The sequence below is a fragment of the Gobio gobio genome (assembly GCF_949357685.1).
Source record: "Gobio gobio genome assembly, chromosome: 16".
NCBI classification, from domain to species: domain Eukaryota; kingdom Metazoa; phylum Chordata; class Actinopteri; order Cypriniformes; family Gobionidae; genus Gobio; species Gobio gobio.
Genome location: NC_137109.1, coordinates 41,788,553 through 41,811,021, shown reverse-complemented (window position 1 = coordinate 41,811,021; position 22,469 = coordinate 41,788,553). Strand labels below are relative to the sequence as shown.

At 38.0% G+C, this 22,469-nt stretch overlaps 2 protein-coding genes across 3 annotated transcripts in view; one reads left to right on the top strand and one right to left on the bottom strand.

The window, feature by feature from the left end:
- Nucleotides 1-9,667: 9,667 nt before the first annotated feature.
- On the bottom strand, nucleotides 9,668-22,469 carry dctn4 (dynactin 4). Of its 2 annotated transcripts, XM_079838896.1 has the most exons (13): nucleotides 21,557-22,469; nucleotides 21,151-21,329; nucleotides 19,691-19,734; nucleotides 19,489-19,596; nucleotides 18,549-18,569; nucleotides 17,943-18,016; nucleotides 16,230-16,342; nucleotides 15,795-15,904; nucleotides 14,770-14,843; nucleotides 14,011-14,065; nucleotides 13,772-13,879; nucleotides 13,334-13,431; nucleotides 9,962-10,768 (listed from the first exon to the last, which is right to left on the bottom strand). In XM_079838896.1, the coding sequence occupies exons 1-13, from the start codon at nucleotides 21,589-21,591 to the stop codon at nucleotides 10,555-10,557; spliced, it is 1,233 nt and encodes a 410-aa protein (XP_079695022.1). In that variant the 5' UTR covers nucleotides 21,592-22,469; the 3' UTR covers nucleotides 9,962-10,554. The 2 variants fall into 2 exon arrangements, with proteins under 2 accessions (XP_079695023.1, XP_079695022.1); XM_079838897.1 differs by lacking the exon at nucleotides 18,549-18,569 and having other exon boundaries at nucleotides 9,668-10,768.
- gpx3 (glutathione peroxidase 3) overlaps nucleotides 22,235-22,469 on the top strand; it is a gene marked incomplete at its 5' end in the record, with an annotated part of 4,197 nt that continues 3,962 nt past the window's right edge. Inside the window, one exon of the mRNA XM_079839270.1 lies at nucleotides 22,235-22,246. Within this exon, the coding sequence (XP_079695396.1) occupies nucleotides 22,235-22,246 (12 nt within the window). The remainder of the gene's footprint in view (nucleotides 22,247-22,469) is intronic.

The window sequence follows — 22,469 nt, the reverse complement described above, 5'->3', positions numbered from 1 at the left end:
TTACTAACAATACAAAAGTTATGATAATGTAAGACTGGAGTAACTGGAAACAGGAAAAGAGGGTGACCCTGAGAAAACGAAGGAATTTAACATCTGAACTCTCCCAAGTATTGCATTTAAATTCACATTTATTTCCCTTCACTGCCTCTTCCCCTCTCCTCTCCACATATTAAGATGACCTGAAATTCACCCAAAATCAACATGATTTTATTTTCATACAACACTATACATGTTTGGTATCATTTGAAATGGATCAGTGCGACTGGTACAATGGTCTCCTTCCCACAGAAGTAAACCAAAAGGTAATAAAGGTTTTAAGAGTTTAGAGATATTTTGCTTACTGTGGTGGGTGTGTCCTCTGCCAATTGGTCTTTCATGCATATTACCTCCTGTCCTCAAGGTCTGGAGACTTGATTAAGACAAATTTAAAGAGATGTTGCAGGAAAGTTCAGGGCGCGTAATGCTGGGTGTCTTTTAGACACTCAGTGCTATGTAATTTTCAGATGTCAGGAATGCCTCTTTTACTCTTTACTTCAGAGCATTTGATGATGTTATGTATTGATAATCTTTGAATTGGTTATGTAATTGGCATGATACATTTACCTGAGTAATAATAAATTGTTACATTGATTTATTCTGACTTATTTCACCGCAAATCTATGCTCAGGTTAGTAACGGACTAGAGCACAGTTTAGGTGAAGCAGAGGGGCGCACCAGACTGATGTTTTAGAGCTCCGACTAACACATTGGCATTAGTTACGTATACTTAGACTGTGGAGGTTAGTAGACCAAATGGGTCTTCCGTTAAGAGGAACTGAAAGTTGTTAGACCAATCTAAATAGGGTGAGCCTCAACTCCTGATTATTGTAATATTATTCTAATTACATGTATGTTGGAAACTACGGCATTATGTAAACTTACCATTAGAGGAAGTTAAGTTGGTCAGCTTGGTTCTATGGTAATGGTCATGGCCTCTGGTTAGATCAATTCTTGCCTTAATTAAGTGAGTTCAGATCTATGGGGACTGAATAATATATTCTAGAATGAGAAATGTGGAGCACAGCCGTCTAGAATATCAGTCAATCGCCTCTGTCTAATGACCAAGACTGACGAGTTTGTGATAAAGAGATCGTAAACCTGGCCGGTGCGAGGCTCGAAGTGTTATTGGGATCCGGATGAACGGGTATAATTTCAATAAAGAGTTAAACAGAATAATCAAATGTGTAGTTAAACTATTTAACAAATGACCAAATAACCAAATCGGCATTCTAACCTAAATTCGAGGTCATGATAAAATAGAGTCAGATAAAAGTCAATTGAAATTAAAAAGAAATTTGAAATTGGGACGGGCCTTACAATAATTAAAATCAGTAAAGATCTCACAGATTTGTACCATAACCTGAAGTTTTTAGAATGTACTTTTCTAAAAAAAGCAAAACAAAACATATAAACTTAACTATCAATCAAACGACAGGCACAAAGTAGATTGTGTACAACAGGTTTTTCAGAAAAAGTTTGATCATGCCTAAGAAATTTGCATATTAAATATGACAGAGTAGGCTTCACATGGTTAATCTCAATGTGTATTGCTCACTATCCTAAACTATGCAGTCTGATGGATGAAGTTGTTTCGTCTTGCCTCTTTCAATGCTCTTCAATCCATTTGAGCTCAAAAGGCGAGTCCAACTTTGTTCCAATTCCATGTTACACTGTGTCCTGCATTCAAACCAGCCATATACCCTCCTCTAAAAACCCACAATAAACCGCAGTCCTCATCAAAAATAATGTGGTTTGGTTTTGGCACTATCCAGCCTGTAGGGAGCAATGGAGGATGTGCATCTCGGCAGCATCCCTCCACACCCTCTGGTTCCTTTCAACACCCAGTGAGCCACAGCAACTAAGAAACATGAACCTGCAGCATCCGGCCAGCACAAATTATGACATCTCTTTATATGGAGGACTGAGTGCAAATTTAAACTAAAGCAAGAAAAATGGAAAAACCTTTCCAATATAGACTGACCACTGGAAAAACCTCTGGACTTTACAGTACGTTCTTGTGGGGTTTCTATAAAGGACGGTAGTTTGTTTTTTGCTTCCCTTGCACACATAATGCACGCACTAAAAGACAAATGCTAAAGGAAAACAGTAAGTCTAGGGCAACGGGTTGCATATATGTCAGTTTCAGGCATAGCAGAGCGGGGCTGATTTCTCAAGAGTGTTACTTTTCACCAAACGCTCCAAAATCAACATTCCACCACAAGGCGAAAGAAAGAGAGAGAGCTGTTGGAACTATGTGCAAGCATGGATTTCACAGACCTGGCCTTGTCTCAAGGCTCAAAGACTGAAGCCATTAGCCATTTGTCTATGTAGACATGGTCAACTACCTGTAATCAGTCAGATGATGGTCCAATGAATAGAGGTAAAACACAATGATTAATTGGGTCTTTTCAACATCCACCTTAGACACAAACAGACTAAAAAGCCAGGAACTGTGCCATAGCTGTAACCTAGAAGTTAGCTCACACTTTATTATGTCTGGGCAATGCCAGTTTGAATCTTACATGCAGCATTTTCTGACCCAGCTACACTGCTATTTATTGTAAATAAAATGTATTAAAATGTAATTTATTCCTGTGATGGAAAGCTGTATTTCCAGCATCATACTTTAGTCTTCAGTGTCACATGATGCGACAGAAATCATTCTAATATGCTGATTTGCTGCTCAAGATACATTTCCTATTATTATCAGTGTTGAAAACAGTTGTGCTGCTTAACATTTTTGTGGAAACCTTAATAAAAAAAATTCAGGATTCTTTCATTAATAATTTTTTTTTTAAAAAATTTATATAAAAATCTTTTGTAACAGTAATTATATTAGTCATTGATTCTGATTGGTCAATAGCATAGACTGTAAACAAATATTTATTATTTTTTCACGATAAAACACGGCTATGACCGCTTCACCCAACAGTTCTATTATGTATATCACTACACAACACCCTTAGCAATGTAAACATATGTTTGTTGTTCTCACTGATATTGTTCATTGAAGCTAATGTATTAGTGGTGTGTGTGTGTGTGTGTGTGTGTGTGTGTGTGTGTGTGTGTGTGTGTGTGTGTGTGTGTGTGTGTGTGTGTGTGTGTGTGTGTGTGTGTGTGTGTGTGTGTGTGTGTGCGTGCGTGCGTGCGTGCGAGAGAGAGAGAGAGAGAGAGAGAGAGAGAGAGAGAGAGAGAGAGAGAGAGAGAGAGAGAGAGAGAGAGAGAGAGAGAGAGAGAGAGAGAGAGAGAGAGAGAGAGAGAGTTACCTGCATTTGGATATAGCAATTTCCCTCAGCTCAGTCGTAAGTTCATAATAGAAAATCCGTGAATGTCCGCGCTGCTATATCTAGTCTGTTTGACAGGTAATGGGCGCTATAGTAAAAGCCCTTGTCAGTTGTGTCTTGCTCCGTGTTCACACACGTTTCTGTCCTTTCAATATAAAAGTCTTCGCTGCTGGCTGACTGACTCTCTCCTAAACAGTCTTTGCCGCCATCTAATGGCGTGATAATGTAAAATCTATTGCAGTTCACGGTCCGGGACTATTTTTTCCAGCGGAAGGAAGGCACTTAGTCATTTTACTTCATGAAAGTTGCATTGATACACATTTTTGGGCTTTAATATTTATAGTGTGTGGTAACCGTTTTATGAAAGCAATAAGGTACTCCAGGCTAGTGCTGTATATCGTGAATCGTTGCACTAAGAACGTCTTCAGCCGTGACTTATGCTGCCTTCACGTAGGCTACTTCCCACTTGTTCTGAAGTCTTTCTTGATTACGAGCTCAACGTATTCACGTTTTGACTTGAGAGGGTGATCATTTAGGATAATTCCGATAGTATGTGAAGGCAGCATTATTCACGATAAAGCACCGCCTCTTGTACGTTATTGTTTACATAATATACAAATAAAACAGAAAAAATAAAACCCCAAAATTGGAACATTAAAATATATGTAAATAATAAATTAAAGTGTCTACTTTATCACAAACTGACACTTAAATTATCATTTATTTTTTTGCATGCAGGTTAACACTAAAAACATTTTATGCAGACATGACTAAATCAGTAGGCCTATAGGGAAACATTATCCAACTGAAGGCAGTAAAATTGCATCTGCTTTTTAAAAAAAGTCTCAGGAGTTCAGCACATATACAATACCAACACTATCAGTGTCTGGGCATCTCAGAATTCTCAATTTCTGATATATAAACTGGGGTGTTCGCGGACCCCTGCTATCTCTCACATGGCCTCTGAGCCGTACAGCTATGAAGTCAGTTCAGAATTTAAGACTGCTTTTGTAGGTGATGTCATGGTGGAAATGTCCAGACATCTGTCAGTCCCACAATTTAATGTGGAATCTTCCTATGCTTGCTCTAAAGATAAAACAAGGGACATCACAGACTTGGACAACTAAGGTGGGAACTACCATTATTTTCCATTAGAAAAATACATAAGGTGCAAGGCATTTAAATGTGTGGAAATGTCTGGGTTTTACATCTTTATGTAATCATACCATTAGTGAGGAAATTGCCCGAGCGTCAGAGCATTAAGCTGGAATCCTAATTCCCATCATGACTTAAAAGTGTTTTCAAATCTCTCAAAGGTCTCCAGGTGAAATCATCAAATAATTTCAAGCTTCATGTCTTCAGTGTGGAAAATAGAAAGCGAAAGAATTCTGTTTTGCCTAAAATGTGCACTCGAATTCACCCAAAGCAGTGTCACAGGTCAGCGCTGAAGGACACCAGCGGAAAGATGCTGCCGGAACTGAGTCTTTACACAAATATGTGTCAGTTCCATTAGAAGAGGCCTTCCAACACCCCATAATGGCAGCAAGGGACCTCAACCGTGCAGTATAACATGACATATAGGTTTGAAGGTAAAAAGAATTCCCTAAATGGGAAACGACCGGAGATGGCTAATCCTACACAGAGGAACCATTAGTGAGCTTTACCAGGGCCTCCCCTATCTTAATGGACCAGTCTGCAATACAAACATTCTCCAGATTATCATTTACATGGCCATAGACACACGGAGCAGGAGAAGATCTCTGACACATCGTTTTTCAAAGCTCTCTATGAGGTGTTCGATTACAAATGAATCCAGTGAAAAGACAACCAGGCTTTTGGAGTCTAAAGTCTCTCCCTGTAGGAGATTTTTACTGTGGTAGTTTTCACTTCTACTCTTGAGTCTGGCCTTTTATAACTTATGAGGTTTGGCTGTGCTTTAGATCAGCAGCGCTAGACACTTTACATGCGTATAATTAGACTGTACATCTGCAGAAAAAGGCAACACAAGAGGCATTTGGCCTCTAACGACTCTCAACAGGTCTTTTCATAAAGTAACAAATCACCAGGCTTTACAACAATGATGTGTGCTGCACCTCACTGACTGTACAGATATTACAGATATGCCACTTTATTGTGAATAAAGCCATGATGATGAGTTGACAGGTCATTTTGTTCTAGATACACGGGTAGTTGACCTGTGATGCTAAACTCTAACTACAACTATTTTAAACATTTTGTTATTATGCAGATTATATGATCTCATAAGAACTGAGAAACTACAGTGGGGAAAACTTTTGTATCAAAAGTATTTGATACACTGCCGATTTTGCAGGTTTTCCTACTTACAAAGCATGTAGAGGTCTGTAATTTTTATGGGTACACTTCAACTATGAGAGATGGAATCTAAAGATTCCAGAAAATCACGTTGTATGATTTTTAAATAATTCATTTGCATTTTATTGCATGACATAAGTATTTGATCACCTACCAACCAATAAGAATTCCGGCTCTCACAGACCTGTTAGTTTTTCTTTAAGAAGCCCTCCTGTTCTCCACTCATTACCTGTATTAACTGCACCTGTTTGAACTCGTTACCTGTATAAAAGACACCTGTCCACACACTCAATCAAACAGACTCCAACCTCTCCACAATGGCCAAGACCAGAGAGCTGTGTAAGGACATCAGGGATAAAATTGTAGACCTGCGCAAGGCTGGGATGTGCTACAGAACAATAGGCAAGCAGCTTGGTGAGAAGGCAACAACTGTTGGTGCAATTATTAGAAAATGGAAGAAGTTCAAGATGACGGTCAATCTCCCTCGTTCTGGGGCACCATGCAAGATCTCACCTCGTGGAGCATCGGTGATCATGAGGAAGGTGAGGGATCAGCCCAGAACTACACGGCAGGACCTGGTCAATGACCTGAAGAGAGCTGGGACCACAGTCTCAAAGAAAACCATTAGTAACACATTACGCCGTCATGGATTAAAATCCTGCAGCGCACGCAAGGTCCCCCTGCTCAAGCCAGCACATGTCCAGGCCCGTCTGAAGTTTGCCAATGACCATATGGATGATCCAGAGGAGGAATGGGAGAAGGTCATGTGGTCTGATGAGACAGAAATAGAGCTTTTTGGTCTAAACTCCACTCACCGTGTTTGGAGGAAGAAGGATGATGAGTACAACCCCAAGAACACCATCCCAACCGAGAAGCATGGAGGTGGAAACATCATTCTTTGGGGATGCTTTTCTGCAAAGGGGACAGGACGACTACACCGTATCGAGGGGAGGATCGAGATCTTGGCCAACAACCTCCTTCCCTCAGTAAGAGCATTGAAGATGGGTCGTGGCTGGGTCTTCCAGCATGACAACGACCTGAAACACACAGCCAGGGCAACTAAGGAGTGGCTTCGTAAGAAGCATCTCAAGGTCTTGGAGTCTCCAGACCTGAACCCAATAGAAAATAGGGAGCTGAAAGTCCGTATTGCCCAGCGCCAGCCCCGAAACCTGACGGATCTGGAGAAGGTCTGTATGGAGGAGTGGGCAGACCTGGTCAAGAACTACAGGAAACGTATGATCTCTGTAATTGCAAACAAAGGTTTCTGTACCAAATATTAAGTTCTGCTTTTCTGATGTATCAAATACTTATGTCATACAATAAAATGCTAATTAATTTCTTAAAAATCATACAATGTGCATTTTCTGGATTTTTGTTTTAGATTCCGTCACTCACAGTTGAAGAGTACCTATGATAAAAATTACAGACTTCTACATGCTTTGAGTGGGCAAACCTGCAAAATTGGCAGTGTATCAAATATTTGTTCTCCCCACTGTATATGGAATACACCATAGGACCATTTAAATTGAAATTATGAAGAGATGGTTAAAAATGTTGAAAACTTAAAAGAAACTGCACTAAATCAATAGTAAGATAAAGAGGAAGAATACTGATAATAATGATAATAATAAATCCATAACAAGTCCATAGTCATGAAACATGTCCATAATCAAAAATTAAATCAATAAGGAGAAAAAAACTACACAGCTCATGGAAACATTAAGCTGGAAAACGTAAGGGAGTCAGAGACCTGGAAAAACAGTAATCAAATAGTGTGTCATGCGTCACCCCAGTATTCATTCGCCATTATGTTTGCCATGGAGTTGACCTAACATAAACTGTATATAAAAGTTTTCTTTTCTCTAACTTTGTTTGAAAGGTCAGGAGATATTTTTAATCTATCTTCCTCTAAAGACACTGAACAATCAGCACATGAAATGGTTTGGCCTTGCTGGCGTATTGCAGACATGCCTATGAAGAAAAATTAATGTCATACATGGAAGCTACAGCTTCCTTTTCTTAATAGAGCCATCGTTTAAGATGATTATCTGTGAAGCACAGAGACAAAACACATCTGGTTACAGTTCCAAAAAACGAACACAAAAAAAGGCTAGATTTCCATATCCACATCATCTAATGCGACTGCAAGTACTACAACCATGCCAATGTCAACAGTGCAGAGAAACACAGAGGTCTGCCAATTACCATTAAAGCTCACTTTATTTTTATATCCAGACTCCCCAGCAAAACTGCTAGACTGTTAGAAGCATTAAACTAGGACTGTAGTTTGTCACCATTGTAAAATATCATAATCAGGTGTGCTGTAATGTGTACCTGTGTGCATTACAGTTCAGGCAGCTCTGTTTAGCAAGGGCACAAAAACTATGACATCATGCTGAACACACTGTGGGGTTAACTGGGATATTGTGTAAAATACCAGCCGGTAAATGTTTTGCCAGACAGTACAGGCTCACGGTTTTGAATAGTTCCATTAACTAAGTAATTATACTCTTGGCTTTGCTTGCCTTTAAGTACACATTAAGGCTCGTGAAAGTGTATTCATCTTAGCATGGATCTCTAAACACTGTAAGTAAAGCCATTTTATAGCCTTTTTTTATTATTTGATTATGGATAATAATAATAGCTCGTAACACATTGCTGTCAAGTAAAACATATACCGAACATATTATCTGACAGGCATGTCTGTCGACTGCACAATGTCAAAAATTGAGAGTAAACATTTTACCCGTGATAGACTGCCATCTAGTGGACAGCCTCAAATATCGAATGTATGTTACAAGGACAAAAAAATCACCCATAGGCATAGCTACAACGTATTTACCATCATGTAATCCCAAACTGGTACTACTTTCTTTCTTTGATGGAATAAAAAGAAATAAGTGTGAGTGTCTGAAGAACATCCTGGTCACTCTTGTTAATATAATGACGGTGAATGGGACTGACAAGCTTCAAAAAGACGTAAAAACAACCTCCTGGGTGCCATGTCCTTGAATGAGGACGTTCTATTTTAGTGAATTTCTCTGACGCATGTCACAGATTTAAGTCTGGATGTCCTGTAAAGAGCACATTTAGGGCTTTTCAGAGATACCATTTGTTTTCAGGTTTCACCAAGGCAATAACTTCTTGGTCTTTAAAAATGACTGAATGATAAAATTTAGCTCTCTTATCGAAATTATGATAATATTTTGTAATTATCATTTAAATCTGACTAATTTTCAAATGGTTTGTTATCAAAACAAACGCGTCGGGAAAATGTTATGCGTTTTCTAATCGAAATATGACGTTCTGTTACAAAAGAGGGCATTGATTTCATAAATGCCCTCAGAGGACACGTAAAACATTTTTATCAGGCATTTTAGGAGACACGAGTGAATAGGAAAAGAAATTACATATCAATGTTCCTATTAAATATTAGATATTACTATAAAAATGTTGGCAACTATTATTCCCATTATTACACTACTTTTTTCATTACATGTTTTTCCAAGAACACATTAATATGCAAATTAGATACAGTGTATAGATAAATTGCATTGAATGGGAAAACATGTATGGCCATTTTATCCACATATTGCATAAAGTAATTTATATCTTTATATCTTTCATAACATTGTTATTATGAAATTGTTTTTGCCTATACTTTTTTTTTATTTTAAACAACTGAGTTCCGGTGTCCACTAACGCGGACATAACATGAATAAAATATAATTTTTCACATTGTTAATTTTTTTTTATTTATTTTTTTACTTATGCTCTAAACAGTGTAATGATATGAAAAAATTACTAAATTCAAAAGTCTTTGTTTTCCTGGATAAATATATAAATATAAATATATAAATATTATAAAAGTAACCCATTGGAGTTGTAAGCTTATTCCAAGTCAAAGTTTTAAATAGCATAGTTTTTAAATTTTCTTTTTTAGATTTAAAAAAAACACAATAGGTTTACTCTACTCAGCATATAATAATAATAGTTCTGTTTAACCATTAATGAAAATAAATACTTTTAATATTATTAATAACATTATGTTGCCATTAATAATAATACAAATGATGGTTACACTTTATTTTAAGGTGTCATTGTTACAGTGAAAATATATATATTTAAGTACTGAGTAATATTAATTAACTACATGTACTTCCTATAGGGTTAGGATAGGATTAGGGTTTGGGCGAGGGTTAGTAGCATGAAATTATGCATAATTTACTGTTACATGATGTGTAACAAGGACACTGTAAAATAAAGTGTTACCAAAATGACAATAATAACAACTCACATCCAGATACATCACTTTTCTCATATTTTATTTGAGAAGACTGCTCAACCACATTTTGAGGCGGTCATATTTGAAACTAAATCAGGACTTCCAGCAACTAGCATGAGACAGATAAATAAAGCTGAACGCACTAATGTTCATAGTTTGAATTACCACAAAATTAGCATGTGTTTCACAACCAATGTCTTTGTCTCACTTTCTAATAGTTCCACACAACTGCAAGTAACACTTTGCTTGTTTTACAGCAAATACAAAACATTAAATTAACACAATAACTAGATGAAGCATTAATCTAAACGTCTTTATTAACACTGAGAAGAACTGCAGTTGGAGATCAGATATAACAGTAGGTGATGTCACTGTAATCACATGCATATACGTCAGCAGGGGGCGATAGAAAGAGAGAAAGATCACTGCTCAAAGCATCGGGCACACGTGTAGGAGTAGTGTGTGTACTAAGTAACTGTGTTCCTGTAAGTGATATGCAATCATATTTACATGAACATGATGAACATCTTTATGAGTAAGAGAGATTGTGTAAGTTTGTGAGTGAGTTTAGTGCCACATGATATTTTACTTGCGTCAAAGTGCGTTATGTTTTCAAGTTGCCAGGGGGCCCAAGCTAAGCTCCACATGGTGTGTGAGCCAGATGACCTCACTGGTGACTTCTCCCTCCTCGGTGGGTCTGATTGGAGCAGTGAGGTTCCGGAAGTCATGTCTGAGTTTGAAAGCAACAGTGACATCCCCCTCCTCTATCTGCGGAATCACTTTGATGAAGAAGCCGATCTTGTTTGACTTTCTAAAGGCCACCACACTGAACAAAAGAGCAGAATGTTATTAATGAAAGTTTAAAACACAGGAGCCAATGATATCAGATGATTTGAAGTAGACGTAATGGCTTAAATGCAAGGTTAATAATACTCATTATTACTGCAGAGAATCATTTTGGCTTGTACCTGCTGCTTTTAAGTATAGAGCCCTTGCACAGGAATATAGTTTCTATAGTGCATAAACAAGTTCATTCACCTAGAAAAGTATTTCCAATTCAAAAAAGAACAGTCAGAACATTTTAGAGCTCAGATTATGAACTGAGTTTTGCTGAATAATTCACGTGAAGCTCAAATTTGTGTCAAACCGCTTACATTTAAGCATTTCAATCCTGACCCGTTTATTTTTTATTTTACTGTTGTTTAAAGGGTTAGTTCAGCCAAAAATGAAAATAATGTACCCTCATGCCGTTCCACATCCGCAAGACCTCCTCATGTGAGTACAGTGGTTCAATATTAATATTATAAAGCGACAAGAATATTTTTGGTGCGCCAAAAAAACTAAATAACGACTTGCATAGTGATGGCTGATTTCAAAACACTGTTTCATGAAGCTTTGGAGCGTTATGAATCACTGTATGGAATCAGCGAGTCGGAGGGCCAAAGTAACGTGATTTCAGCAGTTTGGCAGTTTGACACGCGATCCGAATCATGATTCGACTCGCTGAATCATTACGCTCCGAAGCTTCATGAAGCAGTTTTTAACTCACGTGTTATAAATGCTTAATAAACGTATTTATTCACACTTGTGTAACTCAACCATTTATTAATGAGTTACAAACATTAAAAACCTGTGAAAGTGAACCTTAATGTAAAGTGAAAACATGTGAAGCATTTATTAATGAGTTACATGATTCACATGTGTTCACTTTACATTAAGGTTCACTTTCACAGGTTATTAATGTTTGCAACTCATTAATAAATGCTTCACATATTTACACTAAAGTTCACAAGTCACTAATATTGGAATTAAAATATTCATTATTAATATCTCAAGTTATTGTGCTAGTTTTTTTCGCCAAAATAACATTTTATAATTTGGGAGTAACTTTTGGTAAGGAACATTAAGAAAAGTGGCAGTCATTGAGATATTAATGAAAAAAAACAACACAAACACTACACCCTTCAGTCTCACTATGATAGTCTATTTTTGCTACATCATGAAATAAATCAGGAATCTGGTTTTGAGTTAAATAAGTGTGAATAAATACATTTATTAAGCATTTATAAAATGTCTATTTGGCAGGCATTGCATTAAAGTCACCCTTTTTATTCATGCAGTTATAACTGCTTATAAATGATTTATAATGCATTTGTAATGAGTTATTAGTCATTTAAAAACAACTTTATGAACCCTTTACAAAGGGAACCTTAATGTAAAGTGTTACCAAAAAAATACTTTCAGTAGACAAAGTCAGAAAATTGTGAAAATGTTCACATGGTTGTGAAAATTGTGTGATCTAGGACCTTTATAAATTGGCTACATTTACACGCAACCAAATAATCTATTAGTAATTGGATTGACGGCTCAATCGGACTTTTTAATCGATCCGACTGAGATCCAAATTAAATTTCGATTTCGGATTGAAAGGGGTGGTTTCAAACTAGAAAGGACTGTGCATGCGCAATGACGTAGAAATGGCGTAATGACATATGACGTGCAGAACGAGCTGCAGTTATTTCATAAATTATTCTCCACTCATTGTTCTGCTCCACTTCATCTGTGAAGTGGAGCTGAACAACATCCCATCAGTCCTCACTTCATACTCTCATCCACAGACACTTTATTTTGGGCACGGGAAGGGGTGTTTTCACTGATTGATAAATATAAGCAGCGCAGCATAACAGTTCATGTGCTCGTCGTCTTCTAAACAGGACCCGAAATACATAAATATTAAGTCTGCTCTATAAAACAAAGCAATGTAAGAGAACAGTATGCACAAACAGCGGAAAACTGTTTATTTGTGCAGTGTGTGCAAAATCGAATCTGATTAGAAGCTTGTGACGTATCAGCGCTAAATAAAGTGATCAGGCTGATGTGCGCATTCATGTAAACACTACGTTCAGATTCATGATAGTGAATTCATTACGAATGAAACAAAAGGTGTAAACATAGCCAGTGTAGCCATAGCCATTGTAAAGACTGTAAGTCACAGCCTCGTTTTCATTGTTAAATTCAATATTGCATCTAAGCTAAGATCTATAGGCTCACGTGGAATCTGCAACTTTTCTAAACTGGAAGGCAATAGGTGTTATATTGTGTTATATATGTGTTACAGCTAAATGTGTTAAACATCTGAAAGTACTATTATACCCCTATCGGTCATGAAAGAATAATCAAAAGAGCAAAAAATCTTCATAAAAAAAGGCACAGGGGATGTAATAAACTATGGTGTTCAAATTCAAAGCAGATTCCGTACAGACCTACTTATTAATCAATAAATAACCTATTCACAGTCTGTTCTTCTGATGCTGTATTACTGTAATCTCAACTTCTTGATAATTTATGAGCTACATTTTTTTTATCTGCTCTTGTTCTATCTTGTTCTTACTCTGGGTCATCCTGAAAACCTTGAGGTTCTGCCAGTTCATCATACTCAGCGGCAGCATCTTTTCCTGCCAGGACCAGCTCCTTCGAGGGCACCAGCACCTATTAAACAATCATATTTTAGAATCAAACCATACGGGGGACACAACACAAGACAATGAGGCGAAGCCAGTGAATACAAGCAGTGCCATTGATGGTGAGGCTGTAATGGCTGCATCATTTCCCCTGTAGTGGCTAACTCAAGGTAAACAATGTCTGTCTAGAGACTGAACTGAGTGTTTGTTTTTAGAGAGTTTCTGCACAAGCCAGATAAGGACAATTATCTAATTCAACAACCAACAACCAGCCATCATTATAGGACAAATACACTGCTGATTCATTTATACAGCATCACAACAATTCATCTGTACTGTTAGAGAGAAACTCAGCTGTGGCGTTTTACCTTAGCAGTGCTGTTAATGTCATCTGGGTCTCCCTCTTCACAGGTGTACAGAGACACATGGGTGATGTTCTCGACTGGGTTGGTCAGGGTCAGCAGAACCTGACTCTCCTGTATTAAAACAAAATAAGTAAACAGTTCTATAACATGTTCAAAGAAGTGTGATGTATTTTAAACAAAACAAAAATTAAAAAAACGACTGCATAAATTAATTCAAGTGTTCCAGAATGAACCAAACTTGCCTTCATATGACGCAGGTTTGGAATGGACATGATTCTCACCTCAGGAATGTAGCTCCTATAAAAGGAGAACAAAAACGTTAATTGGTTCATTTTAAAAGGAATTCACCATATCCTCCAGAGTTAGATAAATCCATACATACCATTTTCATCTCCGTATGTACCATAACTCTGTCTGACGCACCCACCGCTAGCCTAGCCTAGGCACAATGATATTACGCAGCGCCTGAAAATAGGCTAACTTCCATTAACATAATCAACATAAACAACGTGACAACCTGCTTGCACAGAGAGCGCGCTGGGGACTATTTTCAGGCGCTGTGTAATAGCATTGCTATTACCGCTGCACCCATGGTACGGCAGCAAAGTTCCCTTATTACTACGCAGGAATGAGAGTATAGTTCTTAGACATATCGGTTTAGAAAATCGCAACTTTTCATTTTCCGTCGGTCTTAGTACACAATGTAACTATACACATCACAACATGTTAATAGGAAAATGTTGCCGTTATTTTGTCACTTATTGAGCAGTAGGCTAGCTGGAGCCATTTACCTCCAGTCTTTGTGCTAAGCTAGGCTAGCGGTGGGTGAATCAGACAGAGTTCTGGCACGTACAGAGATGAGAATGGTATGTGTGGACTTATCTAACACTGGGAGATACGGTGAATGAGCCAGAGTCCCAAAATGTCAGTGTGTTCCTTTAACAAATAGACACTCAAAGAACAACAAATACAAGAATTTAGGGCAAAAAAACAGGACTTACACTGCCACAAGCTGAATTTTGAACTTTATTGAGGTTGGATTAAATTCTGGTTTGCTCAGATTGTGCTCACATTTCTGAAATTAAATGATTAAAAAAAACAGTAATTAACATTACTTTAAAATGTTATTTAACAGATCTGCAGCTTAGCTCATGGCAATCAAATACAAATATGAAAATGAATTAGCTTTTTATATATACACACTAATGTTCAAAAGGTTATGACAGAATTCAATACTTTTATTCATCAAAGATGCTTTAAATTGATCAAAAGTGACAGTAAAGACTTAAAAATATAAATAAAGAGAAACCCATCAATTTCAAATAAATGCTGTTTTTTTCATCAAAGAATCCAGAAAACATTGCATTGTGGTTTCCACTAAAGAATTTAACAACTCAACTGTTGTCAACATTGTGCACCAATAATGCGACTATTTCTAATAATCAGAGTACGGTCTTAATCACAGTAATGCGATTAAGGTGTTTACATGCCTGTTTATTGTGTTTATACGCCACCTAGTTTAATGCAACTATGGTTACTACGATTATGAGCTTAATAGCATTCGTTTGATCGTGTTTACATGAGATAAAGTTTAAATCGCAATATTGCCAAAATCACATCATAATTGCATTATGAGGGTGCGTCTAAATGCACTGATTGGCAATAATAAGATCATTCAGCAATCAGCATTTTAATGATTTCTGAAGGATCATGTGAAACTGAAGAATGAAGTAATAATGCTGAGAATTCAGCTGTCGTCATCATAGGAATTAATTATATTTTAAAATATATTCAAATAGGTTAGTTATATTTTAATATTTCACAATATTACCATATTTATCATCAAATAAATGCAGTCTTGGTAAGCGTAAGAGACTTCTTTCAAAGCCCCAACAAAAATCTAACCAACCCCAGGCTTTTGAATGCTAGTGTATACAAAACAAGAACAGGCTGTAAGATTTTAGGACAGTGATGCAACGGCAGCTTCCTTTGCAGTGAAAGAGAAGCTGCGGATGGGTTTACATACCCTGCAACGCAGAGAGCGCTTCATTAGCAGGTGTTTGTGTCTGGGGTGCAGCTGTGAAGCTCCTGCAGGCTGAAAATCAGGCTGTAGCAGCCTCTGGCGAAGACTCGTTACTGCATCGAAACACAAGCAATGTTTAAAATATGCATCATATAACCACGTCAATAAAGATCTAGTCACAAACAAAAAATTATATGGTGAGGTTAGGCATCTTGCCTTAGAAGGACTAATGTGGTTCAATGATACAAATTTCAATTTTGACACATTTGATCCCTTGAGAAGTAAAAGTAACCCTGAACACGCAAACTCCAAAAATGCCCCATGACACCTGCGAGTATGACTCTACATGGCTGTGCCAGCCATCACTGCACTAGTAAAGGTGTTGGATTAAGAAAGTAATTGAGTAATATTTATGGGTGAAGCAGGAATGAGACCAACCTTCAGGAAGATTGACAGGACGGGTGTAATAGTCTTCAGGCAGGGGCTCCACTTCATCCAAAGCCTGTGCTGGCTCTATAGTGATCTCCTTCTGGTCCTCTCCTTCTTTTAATCTGAAAACAATATAGCATATAGACAATGTCTACAATAATTTTCTCATAATATACATTGCACATCACCTAATTTATCTAAACCCCACCTTTCAAATTTGTTACATACACCAATAAGGCATAACATTATGACATTATGAGGTGAAGTGAATAACACTGATTATCTCTTCATCACAGCACCTGTTAGTGGGTGGGATATATTAGGCAGCAAGTTAACATTTTGTCCACAAAGTTGACGTGTTAGAAATGGGCATGCGTAAGGATTTGAGCGAGTTTGACAAGGGACAAATTGTGATGGCTAGACGACTGGGTCAGAGCATCTCCAAAATTGCAGCTCTTGTGGGGTGTTCCCGGTGTGTATTAATCAGTATCTATCAGAAGTGGTCCAAGGAAGGAACAGTGGTGAACCGGCGACAGGGTCATGGGCGGCCAAGGCTCATTGATGCACGTGGAGAGCGAAGGCTGGCCCGTGTGGTCGGATCAAACAGACGCTACTGTAGCTCATTGCTCAGGAAGTTAATTCTGGTTCTGATAGAAAGGTGTCAGAATACACAGTGCATCACAGTTTGTTGTGTATGGGGCTGCATAGCCGCAGACCAGTCAGGGTGCCCATGCTGACCCCTGTCCACCAACGAAAGCGCCAACAGTGGGCATGTGAGCATCAGAACTGGACCATGGAGCAATAGAAAAAGGTGGCCTGGTCTGATGAATCGCGTTTTCTTTTACATCACGTGGATGGCCGGGTGTGTGTGCGCGTTGCTTACCTGGGGAACACATGGCACCAGGATGCACTATGAGAAGAAGGCAATCGGCAGAGGCAGTGTGATGCTTTGGGCAATGTTCTGCTTGGAAACCTTGGGTCCTGCCATCCATGTGGATGTTACTTTAACATGTACCACCTTCCTAAGCATTGTTGCAGACCATGTACACCCTTTCATGAAAACGGTATTCCCTGGTGGCTGTGGCTCTTTCAGCAGGATAATGTGCCCTGCCACAAAGCAAAAATGGTTCAGGAATGGTTTGAGGAGCACAACAGCGAGTTTGAGGTGTTGACTTGGCCTCCAAATTCCCCAGATATCAATCCAATCGCGCATCTGTGGGATGTGCTGAACAAACAAGTCCGATCCATGGAGGCCCTACCTCGCAACTTACAGGACTTAATGGAACTGCTGCTAACATCTTGGTGCCAGATACCACAGCACACCTTCAGGGGTCTAGTGGAGTCCATGCCTCGACGGGTCAGGGCTGTTTTGGCAGGAAAAGGGGGACCAACACAATATTAGGACATTAGGTCATAATGTTATGCCTGATCGATGTAGCTATGTAATAGTAAGTGAGATTGAATTGCTGACGACTCATTTCGGCAGTTCAGAATCTATTCGTTCTTTAAGGAGACAATAACTTTGTTGTGCACTTTGATCTTTAAACCTTTGCAGACCTTTTATATTCACAAACAACTTTAGTACACACTGCATGAAAGGTAATAGTTGAAAAAGCATAATAGGGGCACTTAAAAATGTAATGCATTAATTATCTCAGTACTCAACATAATAACTGCCATAGCAAACACCACCAGTGGATTTTGTTTAAACTCAATACTCACGAAAGGCCATATAGGGCACTGATTGGGGCTCCAGATCTCTGCCTCTGTAGTCTGGTTCCCAGTCCATACTTCTCCTTTTAGACATAAACATAGACCACATCAGTTCATGCTAATCAGACTTTTTCTAAGTTTAAGGTAAAGCTCATTATTAATAGATGAATGTTGGCGTCATAGAGATCGCTGTGATGGTACACTCATTAATAGTTAACAGTTTAAGCACAAATGTTATCCAAAAGCTTGCTTTCCAAGAAACTGGTTGATTGATTCTGAGTGAAATCCGATTGCCGCTTTAATTTACAGAAATAATATTCTTTTTCGAATCATTATAATCAAATATGTCTGCAGCTAAACTTCAAGCATCATTAATAATCTCCAAACATAAATACAAGCCTAACCAGAACTCTTCAAGTGTCCCATTAAAGATATCGAAATACAAAGGATTCGATTATGCAGAAAATTCCAAGTCGCAATAGTGAAGCTCATGTGATCAGCAGAGTCATTTAGTAACAGATTAGACATGCTAAACTGATGGAAGGATTGGGGGTAAAAGAAAGACCTTCTTAGTGTTTCTGTAAGAATTGTGGGGGGAAAAAAAATACCACTCACCACCACGTGAATAGTGTGTTGCTGGAGAGGGGTATAAAACCAAAAATATCACCGTGCACAAGCAAAGAAAAGGAGAGAGACAGAATCAAGTGAAACAAATGCATTCAAGCAAACATTAAAGTGGCAGTTTAAAGCACAAGAAAACAAGGATTGCATTAGTAAACAAGACATGCAGCTCAAGTACCCAGTCATGTATCACAAGGTTAGAAATGAACCATCTCCAGCCATCATTTCTTGCACTACCGTTCAAAAGCTTGAGATCGGAAAGATTTTTGAAAGAAGTCTCTTATGCTCACCAAGGCTGCATTTATTTGATTAAAAAAAAAAAATGTAATATTGTAAAATAAATGTTCTAGTTTAAAATATTTTAAAATGTAATGTATTCCTGTGACGGAAAAGGCGAATATTCTGATTTGGTGCTCAAGTATAAAATGTTTTAGGATTCTTTGATGAATAGAAAGCACAAAAGTACAGCCTTTATTGAAAATTGAAATCTTGTTAACTCTATAAATGCCTTTACTTACACTTCTGATCAATTAAAAGCATCCTTGGTGAATAATAGTATCAAAATCTTCCTGACCTTAAACCTTTGAATGTTAATGTGTATATATATAAATATATATAAGGCAAACATTAGGAAAATGATCATGTAGTCATATTTCAGACACTGCTAGGTTTAGTAAACTTAATCAGTCTTAGCCAGCATTGATGCATATTTAAAAGAAAACATTAATCATTTTCAACATTTGTAAGAAAAAAAAGGATTAGACATTTTTACAATTAAATAATAAAAACAAAATAGCATTACTGTTACTGTATTTTTTTCTGTTTTTCAATAGAACTCTAGACAAGACAGACCACACCCATTTAGTGCTTGCGAACTGGAGAGTAAATGTTAGGTTAGGAGGGTGTTTCTAGACACAGTGTTGTGAATGTGTACCGAGAACGCCTGAGGCATGAACGGGCGTCTTCGTGCCAGCTTCTTCCTGTCTCTCTCCAGCTTCTCTCTCTGGGCCAGCTGCTGGTAATACTCAATCAGCTTGTTTATCTATACAGAAATAATTGATTTGTCAACTACGTTGTAATATTGAAAATGTAATATTAATTAAATAAGAGGAGAGCTGCTTTTGCACATAGGCTACCCTTTGGGTATGCGAGTTTTCAGGTTCCTGCCATCCTCCACTGGCTAAAATATAAAAAGAGAAAAGTTTTATTACAATGTGCAGGCACAAAGCAACAAGTTAAAGTCCTCTCTCTTCTATGTTAGGGTGCGTTCACATTTGTATTTCGGTTCATTTGGTTCAGAACAAAAAACAAAAACAAAACATATAGTCCTAGTCCGCTTAGCGTTCACAACGGCATTTTTAACAGCGAACCTAAAGTTACCGAACCAAAGGCATAGGGATACGGTCACAACCTGATTGGTCGGCTTATGACGTATATTTCGCGACGGAGCTTGCTTACCGAACATTCAAAACAATGCTGTGTGCTGGATTAAACGCGATCATTTTATGCGTGTACATATGGTTTTATTTTTACTAGCTGAGAACTCACGAAGAGCTCATAAAATGTTCAAAACATTTAAAACAGCAGCAGGATTTCCTCCGTTGTATGCAGAAACGAAGATCTGCATATATTGATGAGGCACTTTACCTCCTCGTTGCTCCACGTTTGCCCTCTACTCATTTTGGATACACGTCGTCAAATCAACTGACTTGTAGCGTCGCATCTTGTGACATCACGTCCTGTTTTTGGTCCGTGTTGCGTTCATACATCAATCGAACCGCACCAAAGTTCCCTTGGAAGCAGACCGAGACCCATCTTTTTAGGGGTCTGGGTCCACTTGTTCGGTGCGCACCAGGGTTCGGATGGCAGCGTTCACATATGTTCAAATGAACCGCACTAACCAATCGACAATCGAACGTTCTCCATTGACTTTGCATTGCGTGAAGCGCCCTCCTTGTCATTTCGGACTTCTAACAAAAAACAGAACAATATCTAAAAGCGGATATGTGACAAAGTGTACAGCAAACATGCTAAACAAAACCCACAACCAAAAACCCAGAAGTTTTTATAAGCTGTTGACCCAAAAAACGAGCGTTTAAGGACAAAAAAGTGGATACAGGCCATTGAGACAGAGCGCAACACGTTATATTACACTGAGAACTACACCCACTAGAGGGGAACGTAATCAGCCACAGGAAATAAAATATATAAAACTGACATTTTGATATTTGACTGAACAGTGACACATGTTTACTGCACACATAGGCATACTGAGTGTCAGGATCCCAAAATTTACCCATTCTTCCTGCTGAAGCGTCACGTTTCACTGCCTTTATCCACTTTTGTCTCCTTAAACTCTCGTTTTTTTGGGTCGACTGCTTATAAAAACTTATTTCTGTGTTTTTTAGCTTGTTTGCTGTATACTTTGTCACATATCAGCTTTTAGACTTTGTTCTGTTTTTTGTTATAAGTCCGAAATGACAAGGATGCAGCCTCACGCAATGCAAAGTCAATGGAGAGCGTTGGATTGTTTCCCCCCCCCGGTGTGGGCGTGGCCTAAATACGCTCCGTCTCTATAGGAAGTGCCAGGACTCACCCACAGATTTGTCAGCCATGCCTACATCTCTTGAGGTCCAGCGACAAAATCCACAGGCCAGGTAGTAGGCCTTCTTCATTGTGGTTTTGGTGGGGTCATCAGGCAGTGGTGCTGGGATGTTGGTGGCCCGTGTGGAGAGGGTGTGCATACAGCATGGACAGTCAAAGCAATTGGCACACCTGAAAGTGGTACATCATACAGAATTCAGCATCTTTACCAAGGAAAGACGATTCATGTGACAAATATAATATCAATAATAATCTCGATTAGGGAGAAGAGTTATCAATACACAAAGCATGTTATTAGGCAATGATAAAAGTTAGATTACAGATGATGTTAGATGATTAAGATCATTGGCGTTATTCACTCAGAGGCCTGTCAGGTATTTAGCACAGATGTGGTTTACCTGTTCTTCTTGAGCTTAGCCTCAGCTGACGGCATGTTCTCCAGACAGCTGGGACAGAAATGGGAATCCACCTACAGAACAGGTATAACACCAAAAAAACTATTTTCAAGACAAGAAATTGTTTTTGTTTTATTTATTTTTTTCTATTGGAAACATACAGAAAGGCTAAATGGAATTTAACTGGTGTCAATGGAAAAAATCCCACATTACTTAAGAGAGAGAATTTGTATATGTTTGTTTGTTTATGTCTATTGCTTTGGCAATATTGTGCTATTTCACACAGTCGTGCCAAAAAAGCTCAACAATAACACCAAATTTTATGGTATTACCAAATTATGGAACATATTTTGGAAGAAAAATCCAGCTTGATAACAACAGCAGCAAAATATGTAACAGCTTGCCACAAACTAAGAGAGCCAGCCCAGTGGAGAAAGTTTTTATTTTCTACAGTCTTAATTATTTTCTTGTTTATAAAAAAAAATTATCAATGTATTTGTTTACTTGTTGATTTAATGACTTTATTAATTATTTGTTCATTGCTTATGCAATGAAAGAAAAGGGAAATATTCCAGCTGTCTTCACAGGGTGTGGTAGTGTTTATCCCATCAAAATAACGCGAATGGGGGCTGCAAACATTGATTTTAGAACATCATTCATTATATAATCTGCACATATGCAATGGAAATAAAGGCAAACAGCAGATTTTTCATTTCATTCAGAATTCTCCTACTAGCTTTTAGCTTGTCAAATTTCACAAAAAGTGGGCGGTGCATAAGTTAACTGACCGGTTATACAGCCAATAAGATAACACCACTGAAGTATAATTTATGACGGATGGATAAACTAGCCAATCACAGGACCAGAATTCGCTCCATTTAAACCGATAGGCGGTACAATACTGTCATCAATAGCC

Coding starts and splice junctions, on each gene's coding strand:
- dctn4 (XM_079838896.1), bottom strand. CDS start 21,591: ATGCCGTCAGCTGAGGCTAAGCTCAAGAAGAACAG. Junction 18,570..19,488: donor TCATGCCTCAGGCGTTCTCG/GTACACATTCAC, acceptor ACCCCTCTCCAG/CAACACACTATTCACGTGGT. Junction 14,844..15,794: donor AGCGCTCTCTGCGTTGCAGG/GTATGTAAACCC, acceptor ATTTAATTTCAG/AAATGTGAGCACAATCTGAG.